The 21,354-nt window shown below is 41.0% G+C and overlaps 1 protein-coding gene across 1 annotated transcript in view; it reads right to left on the bottom strand.

Annotated features, from left to right (window-relative positions):
• LOC124254529 (ribosomal protein S6 kinase alpha-5-like) overlaps nucleotides 1-21,354 on the bottom strand; it is a 55,752-nt gene that overhangs the window by 1,960 nt on the left and 32,438 nt on the right. Inside the window, exons 2-14 of the mRNA XM_046688343.1 lie at nucleotides 17,449-17,523; nucleotides 16,635-16,853; nucleotides 15,129-15,244; nucleotides 14,231-14,341; nucleotides 13,379-13,459; nucleotides 11,359-11,462; nucleotides 10,900-11,044; nucleotides 9,545-9,706; nucleotides 5,315-5,437; nucleotides 4,669-4,745; nucleotides 4,081-4,225; nucleotides 2,856-3,026; nucleotides 1,775-1,978 (exon numbers count right to left, since the gene is read on the bottom strand). Of these exons, the coding sequence (XP_046544299.1) occupies nucleotides 1,775-1,978; nucleotides 2,856-3,026; nucleotides 4,081-4,225; nucleotides 4,669-4,745; nucleotides 5,315-5,437; nucleotides 9,545-9,706; nucleotides 10,900-11,044; nucleotides 11,359-11,462; nucleotides 13,379-13,459; nucleotides 14,231-14,341; nucleotides 15,129-15,244; nucleotides 16,635-16,853; nucleotides 17,449-17,523 (1,733 nt within the window). The remainder of the gene's footprint in view (nucleotides 1-1,774; nucleotides 1,979-2,855; nucleotides 3,027-4,080; nucleotides 4,226-4,668; nucleotides 4,746-5,314; nucleotides 5,438-9,544; nucleotides 9,707-10,899; nucleotides 11,045-11,358; nucleotides 11,463-13,378; nucleotides 13,460-14,230; nucleotides 14,342-15,128; nucleotides 15,245-16,634; nucleotides 16,854-17,448; nucleotides 17,524-21,354) is intronic.

Here is a 21,354-nt window from a genome sequence, read left to right as displayed (position 1 = left end):
ATAATCATGCAGGTGTGTTGATACAGGTAGTGCAGATAATCAAGAAGGGTGTGCTGATACAGGTAGTGCAGATAATCAAAAGGGTGTTGATACAGGTAGTGTGGATAATCAAGCAGGGTGTGTTGATACAGGTAGTGCAGATAATCAACCAGGGTGTGTTGATACAGGTAGTGCAGATAATCAAGCAGATGTGCTGATACAGGTAGTGCAGATAATCATACAGGTATATTGATACAGGTAGTGCAGATAATCAAGCAGATGTGCTGATACAGGTAGTGCAGATAATCATGCAGGTGTGTTGATACAGGTAGTGCAGATAATCAAACAGGTGTGCTGATACAGGTAGTGCAGATAATCAAGCAGGGTGTGTTGATACAGGTAGTGTGGATAATCAAGCAGGGTGTGTTGATACAGGTAGTGTGGATAATCATCAAGCAGATACAGGTAGTGTGGATAATCAAGCAGGGTGTGTTGATACAGGTAGTGCAGATAATCATGCAGGTGTGTTGATACAGGTAGTGCAGATAATCAAGCAGGGTGTGTTGATACAGGTAGTGCAGATAATCAAGCAGGTATGTTGATACAGTTGATACAGGTATAGATACAGGTAGTGAGATAATCAAGCAGGGGTATTGATTAGTGCAGATAATCATACAGATACAGGTAGTGCAGGTATGCAGAAATCAAGCAGGGTGTGTTGATACAGGTAGTGTGGATAATCAAGCAGGGTGTGTTGATACAGGTAGTGCAGATAATCATGCAGGTATGTTGATACAGGTAGTGCAGATAATCATGCAGGTATATTGATACAGGTAGTGCAGATAATCATGCAGGTATATTGATACAGGTAGTGCAGATAATCTTGCAGGTGTGTTGATACAGGTAGCGTGATACAGATAATCAGATAATCATGCAGGTGTATTGATACAGGTAGTGCAGATAATCAAGCAGATGTGTTGATACAGGTAGTGCAGATAATCAAGCAGGTGTGCTGATACAGGTATTATGGATAATCAAGCAGGTGTGTTGATACAGGTAGTGAGTGAATGCTGTTGATCGCTGAAGTCAGCAATATTCCAGCTATGTCTGGTTGGCCTGTTAATAATTGACTCTTGTATTGACAAACATGATCGACTGTTTGAGCAATGGTGTATAATGAACAGAATGGCAAAACATCAGCCATGTCACAACATGCATGCTTGTTTTGCTTGTGTCTCTCTTTCTGTCTACATCTGCGTGTGGTTATGTGTGCTTGTGCACGAGCAATCTGATAGATGAGTGAGTGAGTTTAGTTTTTACGCCACACTGAGCAATATTCCAGCTATATGGCGGCGGTCTGTAAATAATCGAGTCTGGACCAGACAATCCAGTAACCAACAGCATGAGCATCGACCTGTGCAATTGGGAACCGATGACCAAGCAAGCGAGCCTGACCACCCGATCCAATTAGTCGCCTCTTACGACAACATGGGTTACTGAAGGTTCATTCTAGCCCGGACCTTCACAGGTGTCTGATGAATGAATGAGCTTGGTTTAACATGGCTGTGAACAAATATTAGTAACATCATTGTATGTCATCTTCAAGAAAGACTTGTGTAATGCTGGACTTGGGATACTATGTCACGTGTCATCCAAGTCTGCGAGCCTGACCACCCGATCCTGTCAGTCGCCTCTGATGACAAGTATGGGTTGCTGGAGATCAATTCTAACCCATATCTTCATGGGTATCTTGACAACAATGTATCCAATGACACACATCTAGATGTTTACTTACCAGGATAACTCCCAGACTCCACAGGTCACATGACTCATCATACCCGGTGTCCCGGTTCGTTGTCTGTCGGAGAACCTCGGGGCCGGCATAGGGAAGGGAAAAGCATGGAGTTTTTAGGGGTTGGTTCTCTGGGTTGAGTCTGGCAAACCCAAAGTCAACAATCTTGATCTCAGCATCATCAGTATTATCCTCAAATATCAGATTCTGAAAAAAGAAGAAGAAGAATGGTAATCACTCATTACTATCCTGACTCAACAGCAGATTTGTTTGCTTGTTTGTTGTTTAACACTGATCAGATTTTTATCATCCGAAGACAACTGATATCATGAACCAGGCTAGCTATTCTCGAAACGTTCGTAGCCCTACGAACTTCTTAAGCCCATTCTTAATACATTGGCTACGATAAAAGTTAAGAATTCTTAGGGCTACAAACGTTTCGAGAATAAGGGCCCAGGACACTTGGTCTAAGCATGCACTGCATCCAGTGACTACTTAAAACCAACATAATCCAGGAACACCATGGGGCTCAACTGCAACTTAAACAAAACAAAGTTTTGCACTGCTCTAAACGACAATACTTAAATTTGCAGTACACAATAAACACATTTAATACTACACTGCACCTCTATACAGGAGAATGTGCTACAGCTTAAGCATATAGAAGACTGCAATGCACTTTAGCACATATTAAACTGAGCTTGAACTTAAGCATCTGTATGCAAAGACTGTGCTGCTGCTGCTGCTGCTGCTGTTGCTGAAACGTATGAATGTGCTACTCCATGAACACATTTAAGACTTCAATATTTCTTACTGATATGAATGACTGTGATAGCACCACCTGTGCAGGGACCTTGAGGTGGCAAGCAGACACATTAGACTGACTGACTGAGTTTGGTTTTACGCCGCTTTTAGCGATATTCCAGCAACATCACGACGGGGGACACCAGAAATGGGCTTCACACATTGTACCCATGTGGGGAGTCGAACCCGGTCTTCGCCGTGATGAGCCAACGCTTTGACCACTAGGCTACCCCACGGCCCCCAGACACATTAGAAAATAAGCCATCCTTGCTATGCCTACCTCTGGTTTCAGATCTCGATGCACAACTCCCTTGAGGTGCATGAAGTCTACTGCTCTCACTAACTTCTGCATTATCTCACTGGCTTCCGTCTCTGTGAAACTCTTCTTTTTCCTAATTCGATCCAGTAGTTCCCCTCCTCTGAGTAACTCCATCACAATGTAGGTGTGGAACTGGGCAACACAAGACATCAACACAGTGCTAAAAACATGCAAGAAATACTCGCATCTCCAACAATCGTATGTTCTATTTTACTCAAAATTCAGGCCCTTTACCATGAAAGATGTCTTGTTCCAAAGTGAGTGAGTGAGTCTGTAAATAATTGAGTCTGGACCAGACAATCCAGTGATCAACATCATGAACATCGATCTGTGCAATTGGGAACCGATGATATGTGTCAACCAAGTCAGCGAGCCTGACCACCCGATCCCATTAGTCGCCTCTTCTACAAGCATAGTCGCCTTTTGTGGCAATCATGGGTTGCTGAAGACCTATTCTACCCCGGATGTTCACGGGTTCTTGTTCCAAAGCGTCAATGACATTTAATAGTGCTGGTGATTGCTCACAATATGCATATCGATAATCAGAGGTCACTAATCGATAAATAATCGATTGTAATCGTTAACCCCACCACAAACTCATGTGGGCAAAAATGGGACACAATCAAAGAATTGTGTTAACAAAACAGGCACCAATTTATTCCATGATCAAGACATTCGAGGATACTTTCTGTTGAGATATGTTGAGATATGTTGAGATATGTTGTTTACATTGCATTTTACAAGGAAACGCATCAGTTGCTTATGTCTTGATTTGATAAACATACAATAAGAAACATTCTTTCGAAAGATTAATTTGATGTTGCATTTTTCATAAATATTGATTATTCTCCCAAGCTTATGCAAGCAATATCAATCACTTGATCGATTATAAAAGCTTATGAAAGTTTAATTAACAGAAATCTGAAACATACTGAGTGAGAAAATGCCATTAACTGTAAAAGACAGCACCATCAGAGGATCAGTATGGAGTGAGTGAGTGGGAAATCAAACCCGGGTCTTCGGTGTGACGAGCCAACGCTTTAACCACTAGGCTACCTCACCGCCCCGGATACGTGTGAGACACAAAGCACATGCTAATCATAGTATCTTAGGTCTCAGGGTCTTTTCTACAGACGTAGAATCGCCACTTGACATAAGTAAAAATACCAACGGCCTTTGCACCTACCTCGTCGTGATACACATCTTGTAACTGTACAATATTTGGATGACCTTGACACATCCTGAGTAACTGGATCTCCCGATGACATTCCACCCGCCGACTGATTATCTTCACTGCGTATTGAATGCTGGTCTGTTTGTGACGACACTTTCTGAAAACATATATAGATAACAGAATGAATACATTAATGGAAAAGATTTACATTCAAGGCCTCAGGAAGTGACAGATTTCTACGCTGATATATTTTACAGATGGTCACTGATAAAGAATATTACAGAACAAAAGGCACTGACAAACAGGAATAATTTTAAATGAGAGAATCATCACATGTAATTTATGACGTCTTTCCAAAGATTGACAATGGAAAGTATCCTGCTAGTCACAATTGTTTATTATTGCCCATCACCTGTCGTTTGTTTGTTGTTTAATGCTGCACTCAACAATGTTTCAGCTAAATGACAACAGCCTATATATCATCAGTGACTGACACCAAGAGCATCAATTACTATTCGATGACATGCATCTACAAAATGAGTGAGGCTGACCACCCTAGTATGGGTTGCTGAAGTCCAAATCTGTTTGTTTTCAACTGACCTGCATATAGAGAAACTCCCATCTCCTAATGGAGGATCTTTTAGGTCAAGGTCATAGTGCTGGAAGAATGGAGAGTTCTGAAAACAATGGACAAAAACTGTTCTCAAACACATTATGAACATGTGAAAAACAGTGAAATACATGCTGTGCAAAAAGTTGTTAAGAGTTCACAAAAGAGTTAGATCTATTATATGACTACCTGTAACAGAAAACTTTTACTTTCAGCGAACAGAAAACAATAAGTTGTCAAGCACTTACTTTGGGATGATTAGGACACTGTGGTTGTCAAGCACTTACTTTGGGATGATTAGGAGACTGGTTGTCAAGCACTTACTTTGGGATGAGTAGGACACTGTGGTTGTCAAGCACTTACTTTGGTATGATTGGGACACTGTGTTTGTCAAACACTTACTTTAGGATGATTAGGAGACTGTGGTTGTCAAGCACTTACTTTGGGATGATTAGGACACTGTGGTTGTCAAGCACTTACTTTGGGATGATTAGGACACTGTGGTTGTCAAGCACTTACTTTAGGATGATTAGGAGACTGTGGTTGTCAAGCACTTACTTTGGGATGATTAGGACAATGTGGTTGTCAAGCACTTACTTTGAGATGATTAGGACAATGTGGTTGTCAAGCACTTACTTTGAGATGACTAGTACAGAGAAGGTTGGACTCATCAGGCTGGTGTTCCCGGGTGGGGTGAAGTAGACTACTGCTGATAGTGTTCTCGGTGAAGATGATGGACGGAGCCACATAGGAATAGCCCTGCAATAACAAACAAACTCTGTAAAACACATGAAACCAAGTAACTTTGACATCAGAATATATATACTGGAAAACAGACAACCAACAAGCATCATCATATCTTATAATAGCCAGATGATATACAACCTTGAGAAGGGTTCGATCACTACGTAATGATATGGTGTATGTCAGGGGCATTGGTGGCGTAGGTATCCTAGAGTTACATCCCTTAGGCATATAAGGATCCTCAGTCAATAACTAGATTTGCTCTGACAACATCTAGGACATGCATCTTGTACACTGTACCAGAATACATGAAGGTTGTCAGGCACACTAACTTTGAGATGACCAGCACAATCAAGGTTGTCAGGCACACTTAACTTTGAGATGACCAGCACAATCATGGTTGTCAGGCACACTTAACTTTGAGATGACCAGCACAATCATGGTTGTCAGGCACACTTAACTTTGAGATGACCAGCACAATCATGGTTGTCAAGCACACTAACTTTGAGATGACCAGCACAATCAAGGTTGTCAGGCACACTAACTTTGAGATGACCAGCACAATCAAGGTTGTCAAGCACACTAACTTTGAGATGACCAGCACAATCAAGGTTGTCAGGCACACTAACTTTGAGATGACCAGCACAATCATGGTTGTCAGGCACACTAACTTTGAGATGACCAGCACAATCAAGGTTGTCAGGCACACTAACTTTGAGATGACCAGCACAATCATGGTTGTCATCACACTAACTTTGAGATGACCAGCACAATCAAGGTTGTCAGGCACACTAACTTTGAGATGACCAGCACAATCAAGGTTGTCAGGCACACTAACTTTGAGATGACCAGCACAATCAAGGTTGTCAGGCACACTAACTTTGAGATGACCAGCACAATCAAGGTTGTCAGGCACACTTAACTTTGAGATGACCAGCACAATCATGGTTGTCAGGCACACTTAACTTTGAGATGACCAGCACAATCATGGTTGTCATCACACTAACTTTGAGATGACCAGCACAATCATGGTTGTCAGGCACACTAACTTTGAGATGACCAGCACAATCATGGTTGTCAGGCACACTAACTTTGAGATGACCAGCACAATCAAGGTTGTCAGGCACACTAACTTTGAGATGACCAGCACAATCAAGGTTGTCAGGCACACTTAACTTTGAGATGACCAGCACAATCATGGTTGTCAGGCACACTTAACTTTGAGATGACCAGCACAATCATGGTTGTCATCACACTAACTTTGAGATGACCAGCACAATCATGGTTGTCAGGCACACTAACTTTGAGATGACCAGCACAATCAAGGTTGTCAGGCACACTAACTTTGAGATGACCAGCACAATCAAGGTTGTCAGGCACACTTAACTTTGAGATGACCAGCACAATCATGGTTGTCAGGCACACTTAACTTTGAGATGACCAGCACAATCATGGTTGTCATCACACTAACTTTGAGATGACCAGCACAATCATGGTTGTCAGGCACACTAACTTTGAGATGACCAGCACAATCAAGGTTGTCAGGCACACTAACTTTGAGATGACCAGCACAATCATGGTTGTCAGGCACACTAACTTTGAGATGACCAGCACAATCAAGGTTGTCAGGCACACTAACTTTGAGATGACCAGCACAATCAAGGTTGTCAGGCACACTTAACTTTGAGATGACCAGCACAATCATGGTTGTCAGGCACACTTAACTTTGAGATGACCAGCACAATCATGGTTGTCAGGCACACTAACTTTGAGATGACCAGCACAATCAAGGTTGTCAGGCACACTAACTTTGAGATGACCAGCACAATCATGGTTGTCAGGCACACTAACTTTGAGATGACCAGCACAATCAAGGTTGTCAGGCACACTTAACTTTGAGATGACCAGCACAATCAAGGTTGTCAGGCACACTAACTTTGAGATGACCAGCACAATCAAGGTTGTCAGGCACACTAACTTTGAGATGACCAGCACAATCAAGGTTGTCAGGCACACTTAACTTTGAGATGACCAGCACAATCATGGTTGTCAGGCACACTAACTTTGAGATGACCAGCACAATCAAGGTTGTCAGGCACACTAACTTTGAGATGACCAGCACAATCATGGTTGTCATCACACTAACTTTGAGATGACCAGCACAATCAAGGTTGTCAGGCACACTAACTTTGAGATGACCAGCACAATCAAGGTTGTCAGGCACACTAACTTTGAGATGACCAGCACAATCAAGGTTGTCAGGCACACTAACTTTGAGATGACCAGCACAATCAAGGTTGTCAGGCACACTTAACTTTGAGATGACCAGCACAATCATGGTTGTCAGGCACACTTAACTTTGAGATGACCAGCACAATCATGGTTGTCATCACACTAACTTTGAGATGACCAGCACAATCATGGTTGTCAGGCACACTAACTTTGAGATGACCAGCACAATCATGGTTGTCAGGCACACTAACTTTGAGATGACCAGCACAATCAAGGTTGTCAGGCACACTAACTTTGAGATGACCAGCACAATCAAGGTTGTCAGGCACACTTAACTTTGAGATGACCAGCACAATCATGGTTGTCAGGCACACTTAACTTTGAGATGACCAGCACAATCATGGTTGTCATCACACTAACTTTGAGATGACCAGCACAATCATGGTTGTCAGGCACACTAACTTTGAGATGACCAGCACAATCAAGGTTGTCAGGCACACTAACTTTGAGATGACCAGCACAATCAAGGTTGTCAGGCACACTTAACTTTGAGATGACCAGCACAATCATGGTTGTCAGGCACACTTAACTTTGAGATGACCAGCACAATCATGGTTGTCATCACACTAACTTTGAGATGACCAGCACAATCATGGTTGTCAGGCACACTAACTTTGAGATGACCAGCACAATCAAGGTTGTCAGGCACACTAACTTTGAGATGACCAGCACAATCATGGTTGTCAGGCACACTAACTTTGAGATGACCAGCACAATCAAGGTTGTCAGGCACACTAACTTTGAGATGACCAGCACAATCAAGGTTGTCAGGCACACTTAACTTTGAGATGACCAGCACAATCATGGTTGTCAGGCACACTTAACTTTGAGATGACCAGCACAATCATGGTTGTCAGGCACACTAACTTTGAGATGACCAGCACAATCAAGGTTGTCAGGCACACTAACTTTGAGATGACCAGCACAATCATGGTTGTCAGGCACACTAACTTTGAGATGACCAGCACAATCAAGGTTGTCAGGCACACTTAACTTTGAGATGACCAGCACAATCAAGGTTGTCAGGCACACTAACTTTGAGATGACCAGCACAATCAAGGTTGTCAGGCACACTAACTTTGAGATGACCAGCACAATCAAGGTTGTCAGGCACACTTAACTTTGAGATGACCAGCACAATCATGGTTGTCAGGCACACTTAACTTTGAGATGACCAGCACAATCATGGTTGTCAGGCACACTTAACTTTGAGATGACCAGCACAATCAAGGTTGTCAGGCACACTAACTTTGAGATGACCAGCACAATCAAGGTTGTCAGGCACACTTAACTTTGAGATGACCAGCACAATCAAGGTTGTCAGGCACACTTAACTTTGAGATGACCAGCACAATCAAGGTTGTCAGGCACACTAACTTTGAGATGACCAGCACAATCATGGTTGTCAGGCACACTTAACTTTGAGATGACCAGCACAATCAAGGTTGTCAGGCACACTAACTTTGAGATGACCAGCACAATCAAGGTTGTCAGGCACACTTAACTTTGAGATGACCAGCACAATCATGGTTGTCAGGCACACTTAACTTTGAGATGACCAGCACAATCATGGTTGTCATCACACTAACTTTGAGATGACCAGCACAATCAAGGTTGTCAGGCACACTAACTTTGAGATGACCAGCACAATCATGGTTGTCAGGCACACTAACTTTGAGATGACCAGCACAATCATGGTTGTCAAGCACTTACTTTGATATGACTAGTATGCTCCAATCCTATGCAATTCAGTTACATAGCTGATAACATATATCATAATGTTACATGACTCTTTTCCCTCACTCACTCAATGCATGTGCATGATCTCACCTTGAACAGTTTCTCCCCGTTCATGGGAACAATGGCCGGGGAGTCTGCAGCCTGCATCGCGGTGAACTCTTCCGAGAAGTTGCTCACATCCAGCTCATGCCGAATTTTGGGCACAAATGGTGCTGGAACTTTCTTCCGTGACAGATCTTGCCAGTTCAGGCCCTGACAAGTACCAGATAAAACTGTATACATCATGGAACCAAAGAGTAACACTTAAGCAGCATAAAACAACACTCACTCACTCACTCTTGTTAGCAATTCTCTGACCATCAAGGCCCAGTTGCTGTTATAGGTACGCTGATTTCTCATCATGTAAATACATACGTTTAACTAAGTGTCAAAAAGACAGGAAGGTCCCTGAATCAGACGAGTGAGAGAGTCAGTTTAGTTTTACGCCGTACTCAGCAATATTTTAGCTACATGGCGGTGGTCTGTAAATAATCGAGTCTGGACCAGACCATCCAGTGATCAACATTATGAGCATCGATCTGTGCAATTGTGATACGATGACACGTCAACTAAGTCAGCCAGTCTGACCACCCGATCCCATTAGTCGCCTCTTACGACAACCATGGGTTACCAAAGATCAATTCTAACTCGGATCTCCATGGGTTCTTAATCAAACCGAGATTATGTAAATGTTTCACACAAAGAATTGTCATCTTCATATATTACTTAAAATCGCCAATGAAGCATACAACTTTATCGATGACAACTGCTTGCTTATTGCATAGAGTGACGTTTCTGTGTAGATTCTTACATCATTATCAAGCTAAAAGTTGTACGTTCCATTATTGACTCACCAACTTCTAGAATGCTGTTCAAACAGTTGAAATCACTGGTTTATTTTAACTTGAGCACACATTTCTTGATTGTCTATTTACATAATATCCCTAAGTTACCGAGTTGAAAAATCCCTCTAGTGGACCTGTGAGATTCGGCAAGTTTGTTAGTTTCTTTACAAATTTCTTGTACAGTTCACTGGGCATGACAACAGCATGTATGATACTAAAAGTTTTGAAAATAATCATAAAAGTACAGTTACAATTGTATTCAAGCATCAAAACTTGTTGAGGAGTACATTCAATTTTGTTCAATATTGTTCTTTTCAATAATATGCTCATCAACATTAGTTATATCCCATAATACCATTAGAAAATATTCTTCAGAAATACTATTTGGCTCGATACATGAGATGTTAATGTATCTCCTTTCATGCTATGATAATATAATTGATCATACAATATTTGTACCAAACCAAATAGCACTGTAAAATATGTCGAAGCTGAATTCACAGGAAGGATTTTCTTTAGAAATAACTCTACATCTACTAGACTTGGGAAGTTTGTTCTCACCTTGAAAAAAGGATGTTTCTTGATAGCATCAGCCCCATTAGAGCCGAGTCGTTTCAAAGGATCCTTTGTCAACAATCGTAGAATGAACTCCTTGGCTTCCGATGAGAAATCACTCGGAATTGGAGGGTTGCACTTTAATATTCTCCTGACAAAATACATTAGACAAATGTACAACAAATAAAAAACAAATTTAAAATTATATGCTGATATGTTCAGAGTGAGTGAGTGAGTTAATATTTAACGTCACATCGGCAATATCTCAGCCATATCGTGACGAAAACAATTTATACAATAAAAAGTGAAAACATTTTGAAGATTAAAACCTGTCGACGATGGACAGTAAAAATACTACATGATATGTTCAGAAAATGTGGCAAACTATAAAATACACATTAATCACTGAACTAATGTGAACACAAAGACATTGAATCCCCTGGTGATTATGTATGGTCCACTTACTTTGATATTTCAGACTGTGAGTTCTTCTCTCCATCCACTGTGAAGGGGGATGCCCCGGTGAGCAGCTCATATGTCAGGACACCCAGGGACCACCAGTCTACAGCCTGGGAACAGACACATACATGAGTAAATACATGTACTGACACCAGGTGTTCCAGTCTATACAGTACCCTACAGCCTGGGAACATGTATACAGACAGGTAAATACATGTACTGACACCAGGTGTTCCAGTCTATACAGTACCCTACAGCCTAGGAACACGTATACAGACAGGTAAATAATGTACTGACACCAGGTGTCCCAGTCTATACAGTACCCTACAGCCTAGGAACACGTATACAGACAGGTAAATACATGTACAGACACCAGGTGTTCCAGTCTATACAGTACCCTACAGCCTAGGAACACGTATACATACAGGTAAATACATGTACAGACACCAGGTGTTCCAGTAGGTCCAGTACTATTCAGCCTGGAAACAAACATAGACAAGTAAATACATGTACAGACACCAGGTGTTCCAGTCAATACATTACCCTACAGCATGGGAACAGACACATACAGACAGGTAAATACATGTACACACACCAGGTGTTCCAGTCAATACAGTACTCTGGTCACAGGTGAGGCTCTCACTTAGATAATCTGAGATCAAGAGATCTGAATCACACAGTAACATTGTATTACAACCATATGTCATACAGTTAAATATAAGGGAACCAACCAGTGTCACACAATAATAACATCCAGGAACTAGTGTCACACAGCAATACTAATTATGAGCTGAGGTACATTGTAATAACAACCAGGAACCAGTGGTACATGGTAATAACCAGGAACCAGTCTAACAGTAATAACAAAACATGAGGTAGTGTTATGCAGTAATATCAACCAGGAGTTTGTCTTACACAGTAATAACCAGCAAAACAATCAGGAACCAGTGTATCACAGTAATAACAAAACATGAGGTAGTGTTATGCAGTAATATCAACCAGGAGTTTGTCTTACACAGTAATAACCAGTAATAGGAACCAGTGTACCAGCAAAACAATCAGGAACCAGTGTATCACAGTAATAACAAAACATGAGGTAGTGTTATGCAGTAATATCAACCAGGAGTTTGTCTTACACAGTAATAACCAGCAAAACAACCAGGAACCAGTGTATCACAGTAATAACAAAACATGAGGTAGTGTTATGCAGTAATATCAACCAGGAGTTTGTCTTACACAGTAATAACCAGCAAAACAATCAGGAACCAGTGTATCACAGTAATAACAAAACATGAGGTAGTGTTATGCAGTAATATCAACCAGGAGTTTGTCTTACACAGTAATAACCAGCAAAACAATCAGGAACCAGTGTATCACAGTAATAACAAAACATGAGGTAGTGTTATGCAGTAATATCAACCAGGAGTTTGTCTTACACAGTAATAACCAGCAAAACAATCAGGAACCAGTGTATCACATCCAGTAACTGAGGTACATTTTAAGTAAACAATCATGGTAACAAGTTATGCCAGTGTTACATATATCAACCTGAGGAGTTTGTCTTTTTAGCAATATTCCAGCAAAACAACCAGGAATCCATAACAACTCCATGCACATTATACCCATGTTGGTCTTACACAGTAATTCCACCAACCAGTGATAGACTGTAATAACAACTCACACAGTAATTGTCACACAATGGATACTTCCAAGAACCAGTGCTACACAGTAACAACATCCAGGAACTAGTGGTACATTTTAATACACAATCATGAGTTAATGCTATGAAATGTAACAAGCTGGAACCAGTGTTACACAGTATAACAATCATGAGATAGTGTTACGCAGCATAACAAAGTGGAAGGGGTGTTACACAATGTAACAACCTGGAGCCTGTGTTACACAGTATAAAAAATATGAGCTAGTGTCATGCAATATTATAACCTGGAACCTGTTACAAAGTCCAAACTTGTAACCAGTGTTACACAGCAGGCCAACTAGCCAGTGTTCAAAACTATCAACTCACAAAATCATGGCCAGATCTTCCTTGAACGACCTCAGGTGCCATGTATTCAATTGTCCCGCAGAACGAGTATGCTCGATGAGTCTGTTTGGGAAGAAATCAGCATTTAACACACAACATCTTGTTAATAACAACATTGAAATACACCATTCACAACACATCAACAACATTATTTACCATGAGATAACACATCCTGCACATGAACAACAATATAACTACACCATTTAACCAGAGATGCCACCCCTAATTTAGCCCAATTAGTACTTATGCCAAAAACTGATGCAAAAATTTGTACTTTTTGGCCAAAATTAGTATTGACTTTTCCAAAGAATTTTAATATTTAATAAAGAATAAATAGATATTCTAAGAACTTGTTATTAATATTGTGCTCAACTAAATCAGTAGTAAATATCCACATATAGCTTGATAATGAATAAAATGTTTGAAATTTACTGTGTATGGTATGTATGCAATTTCATAATTAATTTTATTATTCTAAAAACAAAATCGTACAGTTTTACTGCTATCTTAGTCGCGTATTTTGTGTTGTTTTTTCCTAATGAATACAATAAAATCGTATGGGTTGGCATCTCTGATTTCACACACAAATACAGCAATATTTCTTCTTGTCGTGGGTAACGCCAGCTTGCTTGTTTACTGTCAACTGAGAATGAATCTGCCACAGACTGAAAGATAGTGAGTGAGTGAGTGAGTGAGTGTATAATTGAACTGCAATATTCTAAGCTTATCCAGGATCAGGTACCTACAATGGACTTCATGTCATGTACTCCTGAAGGAAATCAAAAACACACTATGCTGCCTAAGACAGAAAGACATGTAAGGAGGCAAACTCACAGCATCGCTAGCGAGGAACTCCTTGCTGAGTCCGAAGTCTGTCAGGATGATATGTCCATGGGAGTCCAGCAGGATGTTCTCCAGCTTGATGTCCCGGTAGATAATGCCCAGCTGGAACACCAACATTAAACATTGTACACTTGGGATGCCACGATACATCGACTGACTGACTGACTGAGTTTAGTTTTACGCCGCTTTTAGCAATATTCCAGCAATATCACGGCGGGGGACACCAGAAATGGTACGATACATCGAAATGTCCATACTTTTTCTAAGACAATACAATTATCAATAAGTTCAAAACTGTATCGATATTTAGTTTTGAAAGCACTGGTTTAAATATGTTTATGCAACATTTACATTTTGCAATTGTATCACGTTTTTTTATGTTGTGAGAGTTAAACATGATACAATTGCAAAATGTAAACGATACACAAATATATTTAAACCGATACTTTCAAAACTAAATATCAATATAGTTTTGAACAGATCGATAATTGTATCATCTTAGAAAAAGTATCGATGCATCGTGGCATCCCTAGATCATATAAGTATGTACAAGCACTCTCCGCATCCTCACTGCCTACACTTCCACTTGACAACACTGCAGCATTCAGACACCCCATGAATGTTAAGTGGTGGTTAATGTAACAGTTACTGATAACAGCAATGATCTAATGCATGATGTATGATCTTGTCTCTTGAGGCAAATGAGTCTTAAGTGTTTTGCGATTCCCGTGCCACACATGACACCAGCTCATACAACCAGATCAACCTTTCTGATCCTATTGTTAATCAATGATAAAGTACAGCAGCCACACAGTCGTAGCTTCTAGAACTACACGAGGACCAGGTCCCCCGTGTGTTATTAGTGAAGTCCAACCCAACCCTCAATCACCTTGTGAAGGGTCTCCAGGGCTAAGACGATCTCTCCAATATAGATTCTAACTTCAGACTCTCTGAAGTGTTCCTTCTGGTAGAGGTGTGTGAACATCTCACCTCCGCCAACGTAGTCTGCCATGAAAAAAGAGGACATATTACTAATCCTATCTCTAGTGATGAAATACATTTTACTGCTTGTATTTAACACCAAACTCAGCAATATTTCAGCTACATGACAGTGACCTGTAAATACTCGAGTGTGGTCCAGTGGTTGATATGGTGAGCAATTATCCATGATATCAGGGTACAATTACATGAAGTCAAGGAAATCACCAAGCTCTAACAAGCTTCGACCACTCAGCAATATTCAGCTACACCTGTAAATATCGTTTCCAATGGTTGATTTGGTTTATCCATGATATCAGGGTACAATTACATGAAGTCAAGGACTCAGCAATATTCCAGCTATATGACAGTGACCTGTAAATACTCGAGTGTGGTCCAGTGGTTGATATGGTGAGCAATTATCCATGATATCAGGGTACAATTACATGAAGTAAAAAAAATCACCAAGCTCGACCACTGACAACACGATCGTTTGTCGTTTAACGCCGCACTCAGCAATATTCCAGCTACATGACAGTGACCTGTAAATACTCGAGTGTGGTCCAGTGGTTGATATGGTGAGCAATTATCCATGATATCTGGGTACAATTACATGAAGTCAAGGAAATCACCAAGCTCGACCACTGACAACACGATCGTTTGTTGTTTAACGCCGCACTCAGCAATATTCCAGCTAAATGTTTCAGTGAATGGTATCATCTGGTTATACACTGCAATGGCTGCAATAAGTCACCATAGTGATGGTATAAGTGATGGTATAACTGATGGTATAAGTGATGGCAAAGTGATGGCAAAGTGATGGCCTGGCTGCATGATCACTTAATATAAGCTGGTCTTGATCAATACACGCCACCTTCATTGGTAGGATCACTGACAACCTTGACAATGAGAAGGCTACCAGTCACATCTGTGAGAGACATTGATCATTTTGGGACAGAGTATTATATTGTCAGTTAAGCTGTGAACAGGAGGTGACCCTTGGCGAATAAATCTTACTGTGGTTTCTTAGAGCAGGCCACACAAGGGTCAGTGACAATAGGACGTTTTTTCAGCTAGATCAACTTTGAAGAAGTGAGAGTTGCGTATCGCTTGCTTGATAACAGCATCTACACCAAAACATCTATTGCAAGAAAGAGGTTGTCTATCCATAAACATTGTACCTCTTCATCAGAGCAGTTTCTATATGTCACTTGAAAATATTGAAGTGTGAGTGAATGAGTTTGGTTTTACGTCGCTTTTAGCAATATTCCAGCAATATCATGGAGGGGGACACCAGAAATGGGCTTCACACATTGTACCCATGTGGGGAATCAAACCTGGGTCTTTGGCATGACAAACGAATGCTTTAACCACTAGACTACCCACTGCCCCAAAGATACTGAAGAAGTGTGTTTACCCAGAATCAGATGGAGCTTGGCATCGGTCTGGAAGGCATAATGGAGTGTGACCAGGAAGGGCGACTGTCGGATGGCCTCGAGAACTTGTCTCTCGGTCTTTGTGTGTTCTGTTGTCTTCGTCTTCTGCACTATGCTGGCCTTTTTTAAAACCTTCATGGCATACAGCTTCTTGTCATCTGAACCGCCGACTTTACGCACCAGGAACACCTTTCCGTAAGCTGCAGAAACACAACAAAAAGTCCAATTGCAACATTCAACTGTTTGCTGTCTTATCCCAGTCATCACTGATCTAGCCATATCACATCAACATGTCATCACAACAAACCTGGCCACACAGAACTGGTAGTGATTGATGTAATCAGCAATGTCCGATGTTGCTAGATTAGGTTGGTTGGTTTGTTGTTTAACTCCGCCCTCAGCAATATTCCAGCTATATCGCGACGGTCTGTTAATAACCGAGTCTGCACCAGACAATCCAGTGATCAACAGCATGAGCATCAATCTTTGCAATTGGGATACGATGACATGCGTTAGCAAGCCTGACCACCCGATCTCATTAGTCGCCTCTTACGACAAGCATGGGTTAATAAAGACCAATTCTAACCTGGATCTTCACTGGTACACACTTCACAGGTCTGCTGCATAAGGGCCACAGCAATCACTGAGCTGGGCAAACCGATCTAATTAAGTCACTTATTCAATCAAACAATAATGCCAATGGGCTGGTAACATTTACAGCAAGCTGTGTGGCACAAAAACAGCAATCACGTAAGATTTTATGGAACAAAAAATATCAAAAATGTTTTCTCTCACCTCCAGTTCCTAAAACTTTCAGCAATTCGAAGTCCTCCATTCCAACCCTCTCCTTCCCACTGCCAGTCATGTTCACTGAAAGAGGAATAGATTAACTTATAAAATTACCATTGCTACATTAATCAACAAAAAGTTCCTGGGGGAATAGCATCACACAAATTCACAACAGTTATTACCATGATTAGCACCAACGGTTTCCTAAGAGCTGTGCTCAGCTGAGAACTATACCACAACTATTACTGAAAAATACCAAAACGTGCTGATGAGAAATGACAACAGATCTTAAGCATTGAACATTACAGCTAATGGTCCAACACAAGAATCTGAAATGATGTATTTGCACCAGTTACATAAACTGGGCATCATTCATATGCCATGGTTTCTCAGGAAAAGCAATCAAATATGATCCCAATGAACCGATCCGGCTTGCTAGCCATTTAAAATAAAAAGCTATCAGTTGATAAAACCATTGTATCATGTAGAATTGTATCCTTCCCAGGGGTGGAAATAACTTTAAAATTGCTAGTGTACTCTGGTACAGTGGCACATGTGAAATCACTTGCCCTGAATTTTTTTCCACTATACCGGCTGTTTTCTTGTTGAATTTTTAAAATAAACAACATAATTAACATTGGAAAGTCAACTGGACACCGGTACAGTGTGATATACAAATTTGCTTGCCCGACAGAAAAAAACACTGGACTCGGACGTCAGGCAATGGGTTATTTCCACCCCTGCTTCCTTCCACTCAGATCCTCCCCATCCACATCAACACTTGTTGGTCCATATCTATATATAGCAAAGTATAGAGGCAAGTCAATCATCACCACAATCCCAGGCTTTGAGGACTGATTGCTGACTGTATAAAGTGTGTCATGCTGATGAAACATTAATATGACTTACTTCTGTCTCTAAATTAACACTGGTCAGTAGAAGGCAGTGTGTATAGGTTGACCTTTACTGACAAGAGACAAGGATTTCTTTGATCCAGGCAGAATGAGCTTTTGGTTGGACATACAACGAAACTACATACAGATACAACCATCTTCGATCAAATCATCTGCATTAATATTTCCAAGCCTGGCAGACAGTGAAATAAAAAGGTATGACTGAAGTGTTAGTAATTATGACTGAAATCTAGTGTTACTGTTAATTTCTATTAACACAAGATTCAAGACTAGTTTGTGATTCTAGGAAGTGGTAAGGGACTCAACGATCACACAGCAGGTAGACATGAATAGCTAAGCAGCATGTATGATGTACTGAACATGAACTTGGTGGCCCTAACGGTTAATAGGTTGGTGCACTCACTGAAGTGCATAAAGGCTGATATTTAGTTGTTATTTTGTTTAATTGTTGGTGTTATTTCTAAACCTTCTGTATTTGTCAGTGCATGCTGCCGATGATTACACAGATTACTGCATAAATAATCTACTTTTGGAAACCCCTGGAGATCCGGCCAACCCATGCTTGTCATAAGAGGTGACTCAAAGGATTGGGTGGTCAGCCTCGCTACTTGGTTGACACAAGTCATCGTATCCCAATTGCGTAGATTGATGCTCATACTGTTGATTGCTGGATTGTCTGTTCCAGACTTGATTGTTTACAGACTGCCGCCACATAGCTAGAATAGTGGGGAGTGCGGTGCTGTGTTGAACGACAAACAAAACTACATATGAACATCTTAAAGAAACAGTGCTGCATGACGAGGCAGAATAATACCATGCCTTCCTTGTAGTGCAGCCAGTGTTGTCTGCATGTTGACAGCCCACTAAACATTACATGGTTATCCATTACTTCATTTGGCAGATGGCTTAAGACAAGTCATTTATTAACACAATAAATCAAACATATACAAGTGGTAACATGAGGCAGCAAAATATGGTAACAGATATGTGGTGTAAACTTGGGTGGAAGTTCAGTTTCAGAGTTTCAGGCCTATAATCAATGACAGTGTTTGCACATTATCCATGTGCACACACATATATGGTGCTCATGGGAAAGGTGAGGTGAGGTGAAATTGGGTTTTACGTTGTGCTTGAGAATATTTCGCTCATATGACGACGTGCATGCGTGTGTATGTGTATGTGTGGCTGCTTGTACTAGCCCAGACTTAAGCTGGTTTTATAGCGCTAGCCCACTGAGATACCATGCCGCAGTGAAGCACGAATACCCCAATCAGACACATTATACTGACTCCGAGCCGACCAGTCCTTGATGTACCCATTAATGCCGAGCGCCAGGCAGGGACCAGCAAGTACCATATTTTAACGTCTTTTGGTAGGACGGGCGGACGGGCGGACCATATTTTAACGTCTTTTGGTAGTCCGGGCGGACGCTCTAACCACTACACCACGGAGGCGGTCGCTGATGGGAAAGGCAGTCTGTGACTAACGTGTGGTCCGACTCGTAAAAGTTCTTTTGGGTTAGTACGTATTGCAAGTTTTGCAAATTCATACAGGGTTTTACCTCGACTCACAAACATGGGGGTCCAGGGGACCTCTAATTATTAGTCTTAAGGGTCCTTGCAGGCAATATGAGGGTCAAGTGAAGTAACGGTGAAGAGAACTGAATGTTTTGATAATTTCTTTAGAGCCTGGAATGAATCATTGATCATGTGGACTGATGGATGAAATGATGCAGGTAACTGCTCTGAAAGAAACAACCCAACACTTAGTAAAGTCACAGATGTATTGTGGGTACAGTGTATAATATTGTGCGTCCCTATGGATGCAGTGAATTATTCTTCTGTGTCCATTCTCTACATTTGTGTGTACTGGACGCACATTTGCACATCGCGTAAAACTTTTTCATACATTCACATTTGGATCTACTGAACATGATTTCAGGAGACCAGTTCAGATAGAAGTGATTTGAGTTTGAGTTCAAGTATTTTCGAACGGTATTCCAGTTATATTACGGCGAGTCAGCTTAAAATGTGAGTAAAGCCAGAAGTAATGCAAGTTTCAGATGTTGACAACTTTGGTGAAACTCACCAGCGTGGGCATATGCTGACATACCTAGAAACATTAACAGGGCAAACAGGGCAAACAATGATTCCATCACACAATGCTAGGGTTCTAGTGTGGCCATGGCCGCATTGTGGATAGCGAATTGCAGTGCCTCAGACAACTAGGACTTTGGTCCACCAATTTGGTCCAAAAGGCTCTAGAGTTGTGGACACAGATAGCTGAAGTGACTGCAGAAATTCTGACACATAGAAACCAAATTGTGTGACGTTAAACTATATTTTCAGTCTGTTTGCATGGAGGTTTTACTTTGAACACAGGTCTGGGAAATGGCTGATGCTGCATTATACAATATTCACTCACTCACTCACTCACTCACTCACTATAATGAAGCATATCAGTGACACATCTGTACACCACACTGCTGTAGTGCTGTTTAATTATTTGCGCAAATATAAATTTATTCATTTATTCAACAAATAGACCAAAAAATCTCTTCAAACCGCTGTCTGCTTGATTTCAAATTAAAACATGGACCACATGTGACATATCGACACATCTGTTACTGTGTTAAGGCAGATTGTGTTCATATCACTTCGCTGCTTGCTAATATATATAGATTAATGACTGTACCACATAAGAAGACAGAAGTACTTCAGCCAGTGTTAAACCAAACAGTGACAACTGGCACATTACTTTTTGAAAAGTGTGCCAACAATATTTGAAAGTCAAAGTGTGTCAAGTTGACGATTAGGTGGGTGAAATGGGGTCTAACTTTGAATTCGAGATTTGGCACTTCTATATAACAACATGCATGCATGGATGCATGTGCCAGTGTGAACTAGTGCTGGTTTAATAGTGTTGAGACGTCACGCTGCAGTTTAACAGGACTCCGAGCTGCCATGTCCTTGTTTCATTTTATCCCCTTATTTTCAAG

This window comes from Haliotis rubra, unplaced genomic scaffold (genome assembly GCF_003918875.1).
Source record: "Haliotis rubra isolate DU_JTF1 unplaced genomic scaffold, ASM391887v1 Scf574, whole genome shotgun sequence".
NCBI classification, from domain to species: Eukaryota; Metazoa; Mollusca; class Gastropoda; order Lepetellida; family Haliotidae; genus Haliotis; species Haliotis rubra.
This window is presented reverse-complemented; position numbering and strand designations above follow the sequence as displayed.